The following is a 13,046-nucleotide window of genomic DNA, read 5'->3' on the forward strand; positions in this document are numbered from 1 at the left end:
TGATGCACTTTTTTTTTTGAAAAACAAGCATGCAAATCCAAACATTAAAAAAATAGGATTTTGATGTCAAGACTATTATTACCCTCAAAAGGGCAATATTTAAAGAATATCAATCAATTAAAAAAGAATAAAATGAAATCTATGATAAAAATGTATTTAAATGTGTGTGTTTGAGGGTAGTTTTGAAATTGAATGGAACATTTATATTGCTGCCACAATAAATAAAGTCATCATGAAGTCAGTAAAATTATTGTGCAACTTTGAGTTTGTTTTCACAGAACGTCTGTCCGGGGGTGATTCAGAAAAAGCTAAACCTCTTGTTTGTCTTGGTTATTTTCCAATGAGACAAACTAAATTCAAGTAAAATGATAAAAAAAAAAAAATAAGCATGTAGATTATTGTTAGCAGGACAAGTAAATAGAAAAAATGTCAAAACACGAGAAATGCTGAAATGTGTGGATGATCACCTAGTCCTGTCACTGTGGGCAATTCTCAACAGTGAAAAAAGCTTTCAACAAGCCTGCTTGTCTTTCTTCTAAACACATTCCTGATATTGCCTGCATGAATCCAGCATTTGTAATTTATCTGTAGTGTAAATTATGCACTTCAGCTACTTAGTGGCTCTTTTGTTACAAATATGTAATATTTTACTTAAGTATTAGTGTGTACACAAATAGCATTAGAAAGAAAACCCCTTATCCTCTACACGTAGATGTCTCTATGTGACTCCAGAACAACCAAAACCTGGAGCCCTCTTAGCTGCTCTGTGACTGAGCCTCAGCTCTAAAGTGACTTTATATGGGCTCTTCAAACACAGCCCCATCCAAAGGTGACTGGGCGAACCCTTCGGCCTCTGTCTATCCTATAGCAAGCACCAGAGAGGTCCAGTCAGGACGGCCTCATACTTCCCACTAAAGTCAGACTTTGGGGCCCAGACAGACACCTCTCTGATCCAGACAAAGCTGAAACCTTCAGAACAAGTGGACGACACAGAAGTGTCACTCTCGTCTGGCTTCATTTGTGGACCTTCCAGTTGCGGAGGAGGGTGAGCTTCCAGGTGGCGAGACTCAGAGAGGAGAGGGGGAGCGCTGCTGACAGACACCCTGTGGGAGAGACAGCAGCCACCACACCTTTAGAGACAAGGTTACAAGTTACCATCCTGAAACTGTACGTGACCATGTTTTAAGGCCTGAGAATCTGTTTGAAGGAATTTGCAAGTAATGACATAAAAATCTAGTTTCTCTTGACTAATAATGTAGTAGCAAGTAGTAATTGTTATGTCATAGCAGTGCTAAAATAGGCCCTTATACTGTATAAAATTGTTAAGCAAAATATTTTATATCCATAAAATTTTAAGCCCTTGAACAATTGAATATAATAAGTTCACCACAACCATATATCTAACAATATTAGTAATTTATGAACCCATATTGTGAGTCTCCCACATGGGCAAAAACATGTAATGTAATGTAAAAACTATTTATATATGTATATTTTAAGAACACCACATTTAACGACATATGGGTAAGAGTAGTTTGTGTTAACCCTGATAACCCTGCAGTCGTGTTATCGAGGCAGTACCTCTGTAGCCGCTCCATGCTCAGGCAGCACACAGAGTCACTCCTGGAGTTCAGTCAGTGCCACACAGCATGCTGCTCTCTCATCCTTACTCTGCACCGCTCCGTCCGCCGTGCTGCTCGTGGTCATGCTGCGACTGCGGCTCGTCAGCTTCTTCAGCTCGCTGGCAAATGACATCACCTTTTTCTTATCCTAGACAAGAGAGGTTTACTCTTAGACTTATCATTTATGCAAGACTATTACATTGTGAGCTGTGCACGCCATTTCTTCACTGTAATTATCTCAAACTGATACTTACCACAAATCGGAGTCCTCAATAGTACATGTATTATCAGGGCATTCATTCCTTTAAAAATTTATTTACGTATTAAGGTATTAACAAAGCGGAGTCCTCGATAGTACATGTATTATCAGGGCATTCATTCCTTTAAACATTTATTTACGTATTAAGGTATTAACAAAGCATTGTGAGGAGTCTCTATGTAGGTTAAAAAATAAATAAGACAAACAATAAGGCAACAGGATGAGGATAAAAACAAGCGCTACATTAAAAGCAGAGAAGTACATGAAACATAAATTATACATGTTACATTCACATTAAGAGTTAGTGCCACAAAACATGCAGAGCAATGGCACATGCACAATGACAGGCAGTGACAAGAGTCAAAGCACACAGAAAAGGAAAAGTCTCTCTACTCCTCCGTGGCCCTCAGCGCTACCTGCTCCTTGAGTTTGAGGATGAACTTGCCAGCACCGCGCCACCTGTTCTGTGCCTGGTACACGCACTCGTGGTCCTGAAGCACCCGCTGAACAGGTTTGGACCCAGAGGACTTTTTTGTAGAGGCCAGGTCCTTGGTCACCTCCTCCATCAGGACATAGTCGCCAGGGTTAGGGTTGGACAGGATGCTGCATGAGTACTTGGCTTTTGAAAGGGTCTGGAAGAACAAATTTGTTTTTTTGGGAAAATTGTGTCAAAACACCACTTAAAAAAGCAAGAAACCAGGCTGAATTAAAACTAAATTGGATAATATGTAAGAAAACAGATACACTTTTGAGCCACGCTTCTGTCAGTCTACCCCAGCTGAAACTGTGGCTACATACCCAACAAACTCCCCTATTGTGCAGCCTCAGTATGGTTGGTGAGAAATCATTGCAGATGAGTAAAAGGCTTGGCTGTCTGTGTGTACCTGCTGGATGATGTCCTGTGCTGTGCTGTAACGAGGAACTTTGATGACTGTGTGAGGCTGCTCAGGGGAAACCTCATGAACTTGAACAAAGAACATGTCATCTTCTCCGGCTTCTTTGCTGACCGTCACCTCCTCTTCTCCATCAGGGGCGAGGACTTTATCGGCTCCCTTCTGCAAAATTCATATAATATAACTGTAACAACAGAATAACACAGCTTTGTACATATGTGTGTGTCTTTAATGTTACACTTGGTACCGTTTCCTACATCAACCAGCAGAGGGAGCACTAGGGTAAATTAACAGTATGCTCCCCAGAGGCCAGTTTTCATTCTCTGACCATTGAACTGAAATCTACTTTGAACCAAGGCAAATTTTTCTTTTCAGAATTAAATGCAAAAGTTCAGGCTCATGCAGTACCTCTTCTCTGGGCTTCAGGGACAGTCGCCCCACATATCCCTCATCGGTGGTCCAGCTGCTGACCAGTCTGAGGACTTTCTCCTCAGGAACCAGAGTCCGGACCTGGGCCATCCGCTTTACGTCAGCGCTGCGCTCCTTCGACAACGGCAACTTCTCCTCACACAACACATACTCACAAGGCCTTTCAGTGGAGCGTGCAACCTGTGGCAGAATTCACTTTCGTAAACATTAGTCTGAAAGCACAGTTTGTCTATAGTTCAGCAGGCATACCTCCTCCAGCAGCTGCTTCACTGTGGAGTGCTCTGAGACAGAGAAGACTGTGAAAGGTTCTGGTCCAGGAGCTCCATGAACCGTCACTTTGTGCCGCACAGATAAGCGTTTCTCTTCTGAGCTGAACAACTACATAGAAGACAAAATTGAATGACTACAGCACATAAACAGAAAACTGTCATGACCAACTGAAGTAACAAAGAAAAACAAACCAGTGAAGCAGGAGAAGCACCCCCTGTTGTACACTCCTCTGTTCTGGAGCTGAAAATAAATAAACTGGACACTTCCAGAGGCTCATTGTGCTGTGACCTGAGCTGGACATGTCTGTAGCCTGAGCAAAAAAAAATGGATTCATATTATATCCAAAGCATTGGTGGTAAAAAAAAAAAAAAAAAAAAAAAATCATTTGCAAACTCTTCTCACCGAGCTTTAGTGCCTTTAGAGACAAGGTTCTCTGTGCAGTGGTTTGGGAGCTGTTGTTCTCCATCACAGAGAAGCGGACAAAGCACAGGTCCTGACAGTAGATGCTGAACTGGAAGGTCTCGCTCCACATGGGGTTCAGTATGTTGCGGTGGATGGGTTTGGTTCGAAAGTGGCAGCTGTCCACGGGCATCCCCAAAATGTCCACCTCCACGCAGGGGCTGCCAGAGCTGTTTCCAGGACACACGTTCTGACCCGAGACAATCTGACAACAGAGGAGCGCAGTCAGACGTGTGTGGACTAAGATTATGCATCAAAGACAAAGGCCAAACCAAGATGGTGACACCACAGTAACAGTTACGAATAAGCAGGTTACGAGGTCACACAGGTTTTAAACAGCTTGTGTGTGCGTGAGACGTTTTTTGGCACCAAGATAGACCATTTTAATACACAGTATTTACTTTGCTTTAGCATTGCTGTTTAATTTTTTTTCCCCCAATAAAGTGTTGTTTTCAACATGCCTGAATGTGAATCTTGGACTCAATGGAAAGCTTGCATAGAATGTGTACATGGAAGCTCCATATAGTTTTAGTTAAAATGTAAAATGGCTGTAACATTTAATAAAGTAATTAATTATTGATACAAATTGCTGAGAGCAATATTGTTTATTGGCTTCAGAAAGCTAATGTATGCTCTAAAGGCTTTAATGACAGCCAGTTCTCATTGCCTCTGACTTGAGTTGAGTGGGTGGCCTCCTTGACTGTCTCACACTCCAAACATACCGCTCACTTAGCAGTAAAACTGTCCAAACATACCTCAATGAGACTTATTAGTAAACTAGTGTGCATAGACCTCAGTGTGGTAGGTGTGTAAATTAAGGTTAGTCTATGAGGTACACTCAGATATTTCTACTCACAGTGATTGAGAAAAGAGCAGGACTCATTTTATCCACATCCCTCTCCATCGGACAGAACTGATGGTAAAGTGGACAGCTGCGATCCCACAACACTGCGGGCTTCAGCACATACCCACACCCACCATTAGCCTCAAATAACGCCACGTTTAGCTGCATTGGCAAATCTGTGAAAAATCAAAAATACAATACAAGAGTTATGTAAATAATCCTAATAATAATCCTAATAATAAGCAGCATAAGACATTCATCATGATATAAGGCAACTTTGTTGATACTAGAAGTGTCCAGATCTGTTGTGGTCACTGTGTGAAAAAGTAACCTTAACAAAAGAATAGTTGTGAATCGACATTAGGATGTCTTGGAGAGACTGGCTAATGGCATCCTCTGACATTGGTCCCCCAGAATCTTTTCAGAGCTCCTTTTACTAAATAAAAATGTCTGGGAGCTATTTATGCTTTAGTTTGAGGATTCAAAATATTTCCAAGTGTTCATAAGGCAGTAATCAAATTTAATTCATTAATCACATGCAGAAATGCCAAAGGTCTTTGGACAAGTACTTGGAAAGGGCTGGAAATCCCTGCTTTGGTTACTCTAACGAATCACAGACCTGTGTGTGTGCTGCATGTGTAAATATCATTGTAAATTGGATCCATATTTATATCCTCACCATCTGTCTGATAATTGAGAGCGACCAGCTGGATCCCGTGTAGCCAGAAGAGCAGAGGGTTGGGGTTGGCCGAGTCGATCCTTGTGGCGGCAGGATAGGTGCGCAGCAGCTGGCAGACCGTGTGCTGGATGAGTTTCTGAGAGTAGCGCCTGTAAAGTCGTTTGGCAGCGTTCTCATTCACCGAGGAGATGTGGTAGCATTTGGGCGTCCGAAAGATGGCGCTCAGGGAAGTCGGGGCACTGAGGACCGGTGACGTCTGCTGCTCCTCCCAGCTCAGACGCTCACTGCCACCTACAAACAGAAAAAAGACCCAGACGGTGTTCACCACATTCGAGAATCTAGGATCATCATTTTTGATGGAGGGCAGTGTTGTTGACAGAAATAATTGGGTCCACAAACATGCCATTTTGATCTCTTCGTTTGATCACTAGTTTGGGATACTATGGTGACATTTTTTTTTGTTTTGTTAATTTTAGACAGAGAGGACTTGGTGCCTTTTTTAAACAAAAAAAACAAAACTGGCCAAAAACATCTGCATTGACAGTTTTGTACAAAAAGCTTAAAGGGTAAAACTTTCCAATGTTTTCTCTGGCTTTGAATTATTATGGGACATTGACCCTTCCTACCTTTCCCAAGGGTGCGGTTCGGTGCCACGACCTCCCCTGTGGTGCTGCATCGAGTGGGAGCCGTTCCAAATATGGACTTCCTGCTCTTCCCCCGGTCCTTCCCTCTGCTGGACCCGGCCGGAGACAGGGTGGACAGACCTATAAATCCAGAGAAGACCAGAAATGAAGAGAATGTCACTATCTATGTTTGTTTGTATGTTTGTCAGACACAGCAGATTCTTGTCCGCTCCTCCTTTTCACACTCTGATGCAAGTTCCTGGAAAAACAAATAAACACTACTGCTTTAAGGGGCAAAAGTCAGGATAGAATAAAACAACCGGGAGACATGGAGGAGTAAAAGAAAAGATGGAGGAAGTTTGACGCCCTAAATCTAACTGTGGTGCATAGTGGAGGATTACAGGCCCACCAATGTTTGTGTTAGACAGAATAAATCACCGGCTGCTGAAAAGAGAAGGAACATGGGCATAAAAAGGGACTCAAAAGTAAAAGTGGATTTGTACCTGGGAACTTCACAGCCTGGCAGTAGATGATAAGGTCAGACAGCTCCTGTGCAATCTGACGACTCTCCTTCTTGTTCTGAGGCAGGTAGAACTCCTCCCCCAGCTCCATGTCAAACACCTGCAAAAGCAAAGCAAATCAGAAATTGTAAAAATACTTATAAACAGGAAGTTTTGGTTTTTTTTCCTATTTAATAGCTACAGTTACTACTGACTTGTCCATTTTTTACCTTTCCTTTGCTCTGGCTTGTGCTGTCAGTCTTCTTCCTCTTTGGCATTTCATCGGCTGGATGCTCCTCTTTTTCAGCAGGACTCTTCCCCTCAGGTTTGTCATCAAGGATGTTATCTGTACACATAAGTGAGTTATTTAGTAAACTGTTTTTTATAACTAATAGCACCACACTAGCATAGCAACAGCTTCACATCCTCGCACTGGTGCAAAGCTGAATGGAGGCTTGTGCTATAATATGCCCATTCTACTCATTTAGCTGAGATTGTGAATAAACTGGGAAGGTCTGCTGTGGGATTGTGCGGACCATGGTGCTTTCCCCTGTCCTGTTGTGAGCGCAGGGGGCAGCGCAGGGCCTGAGAAACCAGATGGCTTTGTTTTGTTTCCCTGATGAGTCTTGCCCAGCCACTGGCGAGGTCATAGACAAATACAGTAAAGGAGGAGGAGAGCAGGAGGTAGTGTTTGTGTGGGAGAAACAGAGACTTTCAAAAGCGGAGAACGTCAAGACAAGCGGTTATCTGTCCACAAAACCTCTCGGAATGTATGGACTTTAATTGCTTCACTACATGCTGCTGCGATCAATAAAATGTCACTCGTTACTCATCAAAACATAGCAACACTCCACCATAATTACAAACATAACATGACAGTGCAAAAAGCAGAGAGGAACAACAGAGCACGCCACGTCAAGTTCATAGTTCTTACCGTGTCATACCACTGCATGCATGGTACAGGTAAGACACAGCATTCCACTAATGGCACATAGATAATATACTTTTTTTCTATAATTCTTTTTTCATTGGTAAATCCAAAACAAACACCCCACGCACACACAGATATCATGCATTTAGTAAATCTGCTTTAACTAATTGCAACAGCACATCCATTCTAGGTTCAAAGGGAAAGAAGGAAACTGACAACAATGGCTTCAGTAATTAAAGGAGTACTAAGTAACTCATAGTAACCCCTAGAGGCCATAAGCGCCACTGCAGGTGTCGTAGCATGTTGCAGTTTTTTACTCATTGTCTGTGAGAGTAAATACTGTACTGACAGAAAAGACAAAGGGAGAGAGGGTGCATCCAATTACACAATGGAGATCATTTTTTTCACTCAAACTTGGCTGTAAATACTCTCTCGGTGGCACTAGAGGGACTAAAAAAAGGATTTATTAAGGTAAACAAGTTACTTAGTACTGCTTTAAGTATCGAATGAGGCGCTACACTGTTGCTCTCCATTCAAGAAGAAGAAATCTTTTGGATTTGGGTAAAGCTGAAATGGAGAAAAGCCACGCAAGGGGAAAGAGCTAAATGTGTCTTCACTCAGGTCTATAGAGACACCAATCCTGATGATGGTCAGTCAATGGAATTAACCATAGTCCTAAACTTATATGATCAAGAATAATGGAATGTTTCAAGAAAAAAACACCATTAATGGACTTTTGAAAACAAAAATCAGGTATTATGTGGGGTAACCAGTGTTTTAATCAAGGGAGAGCATTCAAGACTGCTTTAGGGACGTTTAGAACTAAAATGTTCTAAAAACTTTCTGAAGCCAATGTAAAAATGAAATTGCATTATTACAGCCCTGTATATTTGGTATATACAGGACTCTATATACCAAATACAGCCCTGGTATATCAAGCAATGCCAAAAGCACACATTTACCTTCTAGACCATAGGAGGCAGTAGAGGCGGAAAGGACATCAGCTGAGAGGGAAATACGCAACAGAGAAGAATTATGTACGAATTAAGTCTGTAGAAAAAGTAGAAACGGGAAAAGACGAGTACAGAACAGGACTGAATGCAATCGACTTCCATAGTTTTCTCACCATCTGAAAGAGACTCGTAATCATAGTCGTACTCGTCTTCCTCCTCCTCGTCTTCTTCGTTTGTGTGATTGCCGGGTGATGGGATGCCCTGTGAACCGTTGCTGGCCTGGGCCTGCAGATGAGCGAGCTGGTGAGCCTGTGGAGGGAGAATACAACAGCGGTTATATTTGCAGAAGTGACAGTAGTGGAAGACAATTAGTTACTTTTCACTCAAGTACATGAAGGAACGCTTGAGGAAATTGTACTTTTGAGTAGTTTTATTACACCTTTTTTTTTATTACTCTATCATTCAACTATTTGCGTTATCGACAACTTTCTTTCTGAACAACCTATACTGCATATATTGTTATGTTTGTACTACACAGTAAAGTGAGAGGAAATGGTGCAATAGATGCGCATTTATTATTAATGTTTGACAGCACTTTTATGAGAGCTACTAAATATTCTATGACCCAATGTGATCTGAAAAGTGCCAGCACAAGCTGATAATAAGAAAAATCAAACATGAATTATGCACGGGGCCACGGATAAAGGTACGGTGAGTGTGGCTGTGTTTTGTCAACCTTCTGTTTGAGGATGTCCACGGGCGCCTGGTGGGCTTTCAGCTTCTTGTTTTTCAGCAGGATCTTGCCCCGGAGTTGCCACGGCGACGGCAGGTGAGGGTCGTCACTGAAGTCGCTCTCAAACAGGAAACGGGTCACGAGGCGATCTCCAAACAGTGTCTGCGATTGCAAAAAAAATACATAGTAAAGTATAACCATGAAATTTTCATTACGTCATCAAAATTGTTCATTCAAGTTTAAGGAAAAATAATTCTATGTTTTTGTGCTGCTTTTTATTGTCTATCTTATTTACTTTTACTTGAGTCAATTCTTGGGTCAAACTGGCTTACTGTATTCTAAATCAGTCACGTAGATCTGTATGGAAATGTTCCTATCTCATAAAACAAAAAAATAAACACACAGCACAAGGAGATGGCAGCGGCCGCAGGCAATGAGCTGTCCACAGATCAAAGCCTCGTCTTTATCAAACTGCTCTTTTGGGAGGATGGCATGTCAGGAAGTTTCATCAGATGAAAGACCAATAATATTTGAAGATAAATTAGGCATGCTGAAAAACGCACGGGCTTCGCTGTACTGCATTTTTAAGTAATGGTTTTAGCCTTGAAATGAAAACCATGTGTCTTTCAGGGTTATTTATACCTTAAACATCTCGGCCATCTTGCGCTGCTGAGGAAGGGAGCAGTGATTCTCGATGGACAGTATGACCGGCATTTCAGAGGTAACAAATGCAGAGCGGCTGATTGCTTCCACCACATCCTACAACGACAAAGGATGTGGACAAATATTAACGACTGCAGGAAAAGCGCAACAAAGATCTATAAATGTGATAGACTGCTGGGAAATGCAACTGAAGACAGCTCCTTTTATAATCAATAATCCCCAAATTGACACGCTACCTTAAAAGGGATCTTTGTTGTGAGTGTGTGTCCATGATAGATCACTGGCATCCCGTCGTCCCCATCCCAGCAGTCGAGCTCAACACTCCGACAGCCCTGCAGTAAAACCTGGAGAGGACATTTCTGTAAGCGCTGACTAATGTGTAGGAAGTGATCGACTGAGCAGCGTACCTGACTGTAGAGTTCGACAGAGGACTCTCCCTTGAGCTGGTGCCCGGTCAGGTACGTGTTATGAGAAGATTCAATGTAGTAGTACGACAGTGGATACTGCAGCTCCTCTGGGTTCACCTGAGATTCCTCATTTCTTGAAGCAAAGTTTTCCTTATCCATCAAATACCTGACAACAGCATACATTTTCAGTATTAGGTGATGTTCAGTCACTATTATGGCTGTTCAATATCTCACCAAATTCAAAATTAGGTTTTAGGTAGGCAACGCAACGTTTTTATTAACACAACAGTCGTGTTTTGACTAAATTTTCAGTGAAACATGCAGTTGAAATGGTTTAGTAAAACATCCCAATATAATACCATTGTAATATTAAAGCAGTACTAAGTAACTTATTTATCTTAATAAAGGGAGCCCCCAATACATACCAATAGAATCACGAAGAAGAAGCTAACAGGCTAACGGGCAAAGCCAACAGCGGGCTAGCACAACTTAAACAGTATTTACAGCTAAGTTTGAGTGAAAAAAACTATCTCCATTGTGTAATTGGATGTACAATATCCCGCTCTCCCTTTGTCTTTTCTGTCTGCGTAGAATTTACTCTCACGGACAATTAATGAGTAAAAAAACGCAACATGCTATGACACCTGCCGTGGCGCTTATGGCCTCTAGGGGCATAAGTTACTTAGTACTGCTTTAAGAAAGACAGAATATTTTCTTATTGTGCATGAAAATACAATAGAGAAGGCAATAATATTTCAACAAACCTTGCAAATCCTTCAAATGACATCCACCCCAGTTGTCTCATACTCGCTGAGGGTTCAAATTTCTGCAGGTAAAAGAGGTTAAGTTTTATAACTGTTGTTGTAGTGATACAAATCAATTGGCTGATTAATCCTAAAACCTGTATAATGCTGAGAATCTCGTCATAGCTGAGGTGTTCTCTCTGGCAGTTCACTAAAAAGTCGTTGAGCTGAGGAATGGACAGTCCCAGGACGCCCAGAGAGGCGTTCTCCACTCCGGTGCCGTTGGTCACGATGCTGGCCGCTGCAATAGCGTCGGAGATCTGCTTTTGGTTGTCGGACATGAGCTGCCGGGTCCGGATAAACAAACCCAAATCAGAGCCATTTCTGGTGAGTAAATCTGTGGGAGTCCAGGAAAGGTAAAGTTGTTACGAAACACTGTTTAGTTGAATTAATCTTTATTATCAACAAGTGCAGAGCCAGAGATTGTACCGAGGTCTGGCTGTGTGCCTGTGTCTTTGTCGTCTATCTTGAGGTTTGTGTAAAGAGGAGCAGACTCTGAGCCTGAGCGACTGCAGGGGATCGCAAAAGTGTCAAACAGCTCCTTCAGATCCTTCCTGCTACGGATACTGCAAAGCAAAGGAAACAGAAAACAAAATATTATATCAAACCTTTTTTGGCAAGTGAATGACAATGGCCAAAAATACTGAATGTGTTTGTTAAAAGTTGTAAACTACACATAACTGCAAGAATAGCAGCAGATGGAGAACACAATACAATCTTAAAAATGCAGAATGATTGGTATGAAAATAATCCATTGCTTATCAAGGAAAACACAGCTCCCTTTCTTCTGACAGAGAAAACAGAAGCTAAATATTTTAGTGAAGAACACTTGGAACATGTCCCAGACATGATAACCTTGTATAACAGTGGACTAATTTGTTAATATAAAATATTTGACGTGCAACTCCCTTTTTATCAATATAACTCCTTATTGTATTTATCCACAACAATCCATTGGAAAAGTTACAAAGGGAGTTACATATTAAACGTTAATAACTTTTATACGCACCTTTTACAAAATGTACCTCAATATCAACAAAACTGAATGATATAAATATTCACGTTTTGTAAATCAATAAATAATGATTTACATTTCTAACTAGTTTTCTATAGATGCTACGCCGTGAGTGCAAGACATTTCTACTTTTTCAATCACAATAATTGGTATTCACCTGAATGATTTGAAAAGCTCCACAAACTCTATGAAGCTCATGGTGCTGTCAGAAATCATCAGGTTTTGGAAGCCTTTGAAGCAGCCTTTTCCTCGGCCATGCCATGACCTGCTGTTCCAGGCCCTAAAGCAACAATGGAGCGGTCACAAACTTATACATCAGCATAATCATAAGATAAGATAATCCTTTAGTTATCTCACAATGGAGAAATTCACTTGTTACATTTGGCTCGCAATAACATCACTCAGGGTGTGCAAAATAGACAGGAAATGTGCAAATATTTAAAAAGTAATCTTATGTATAATGAGTAAAAGCAAGAATCTTAAGCAATCATCATAGAAATAGAAAAAAGGTCAGTTTGATTTGACATTGTCTACATACCCAGGCTGTGACTTAGTGCCTCCTGAAAGGATTGGGGAGGATTGTGGCCGGGACTGGCTGGCCCCAGTCATACTGGAGGAAGATGAGGAAGAGGATGACGAGACCAACAACCCAGGATTTCGTCCGGACGACAGAGAGAAGGGTCCAGGGAAGCCATCTTCTGTGGTTGTAAAAAGAAAAGGTTTTGTTTCTAGCAGTAGGTAATTACAAATATTAAATTCATCACCTAAGTCGACATTTTTATTGTATTTTACCTGGATCTTCTTGGTCAACATTGTCAGACTCAGGCCCGTTTCGATACAGTCCCTCCTTGCAGCTGCGAGTTTTCCTAGAAACCATTTCATCATCTGTAGCGTCTCCGCTGTCTCCCTGTGTAAGCCGTACGCACATTTCAGATAAGAAAGCCATCTGTGAGAACAGGCAGA

The 13,046-nt window shown here is 41.6% G+C and overlaps 1 protein-coding gene across 5 annotated transcripts in view; it reads right to left on the minus strand.

Moving 5' to 3' along the window:
- Positions 1-467: 467 nt before the first annotated feature.
- The window catches only part of plce1 (phospholipase C, epsilon 1), a 43,827-nt gene continuing 31,248 nt past the window's right edge, over positions 468-13,046 (minus strand). For 2 of the 5 annotated variants that reach the window (XM_079577570.1, XM_079577568.1), the window contains 25 exons: positions 12,876-12,990; positions 12,622-12,781; positions 12,241-12,363; positions 11,498-11,634; positions 11,167-11,405; positions 11,030-11,091; positions 10,266-10,431; positions 10,095-10,202; positions 9,838-9,954; positions 9,199-9,357; positions 8,636-8,771; positions 8,472-8,513; positions 6,809-6,924; positions 6,582-6,699; positions 6,082-6,219; positions 5,456-5,746; positions 4,789-4,952; positions 3,876-4,137; positions 3,665-3,783; positions 3,453-3,581; positions 3,183-3,383; positions 2,766-2,936; positions 2,298-2,513; positions 1,582-1,770; positions 468-1,103 (listed from right to left, as the gene is read on the minus strand). In XM_079577570.1, the coding sequence (XP_079433696.1) occupies positions 1,618-1,770; positions 2,298-2,513; positions 2,766-2,936; positions 3,183-3,383; positions 3,453-3,581; positions 3,665-3,783; positions 3,876-4,137; positions 4,789-4,952; positions 5,456-5,746; positions 6,082-6,219; positions 6,582-6,699; positions 6,809-6,924; positions 8,472-8,513; positions 8,636-8,771; positions 9,199-9,357; positions 9,838-9,954; positions 10,095-10,202; positions 10,266-10,431; positions 11,030-11,091; positions 11,167-11,405; positions 11,498-11,634; positions 12,241-12,363; positions 12,622-12,781; positions 12,876-12,990 (3,642 nt within the window). In that variant the 3' untranslated portion in view covers positions 468-1,103; positions 1,582-1,617. Of the gene's footprint in view, positions 1,131-1,581; positions 1,771-2,297; positions 2,514-2,765; positions 2,937-3,182; positions 3,384-3,452; positions 3,582-3,664; positions 3,784-3,875; positions 4,138-4,788; positions 4,953-5,455; positions 5,747-6,081; positions 6,220-6,581; positions 6,700-6,808; positions 6,925-8,471; positions 8,514-8,635; positions 8,772-9,198; positions 9,358-9,837; positions 9,955-10,094; positions 10,203-10,265; positions 10,432-11,029; positions 11,092-11,166; positions 11,406-11,497; positions 11,635-12,240; positions 12,364-12,621; positions 12,782-12,875; positions 12,991-13,046 lie in introns of all 5 variants that reach the window. The other 3 variants (XM_079577569.1, XM_079577572.1, XM_079577571.1) reach the window with 3 other exon arrangements.

Source organism: Gobius niger (genome assembly GCF_951799975.1).
Source record: "Gobius niger genome assembly, chromosome: 19".
Lineage (NCBI taxonomy): Eukaryota > Metazoa > Chordata > Actinopteri > Gobiiformes > Gobiidae > Gobius > Gobius niger.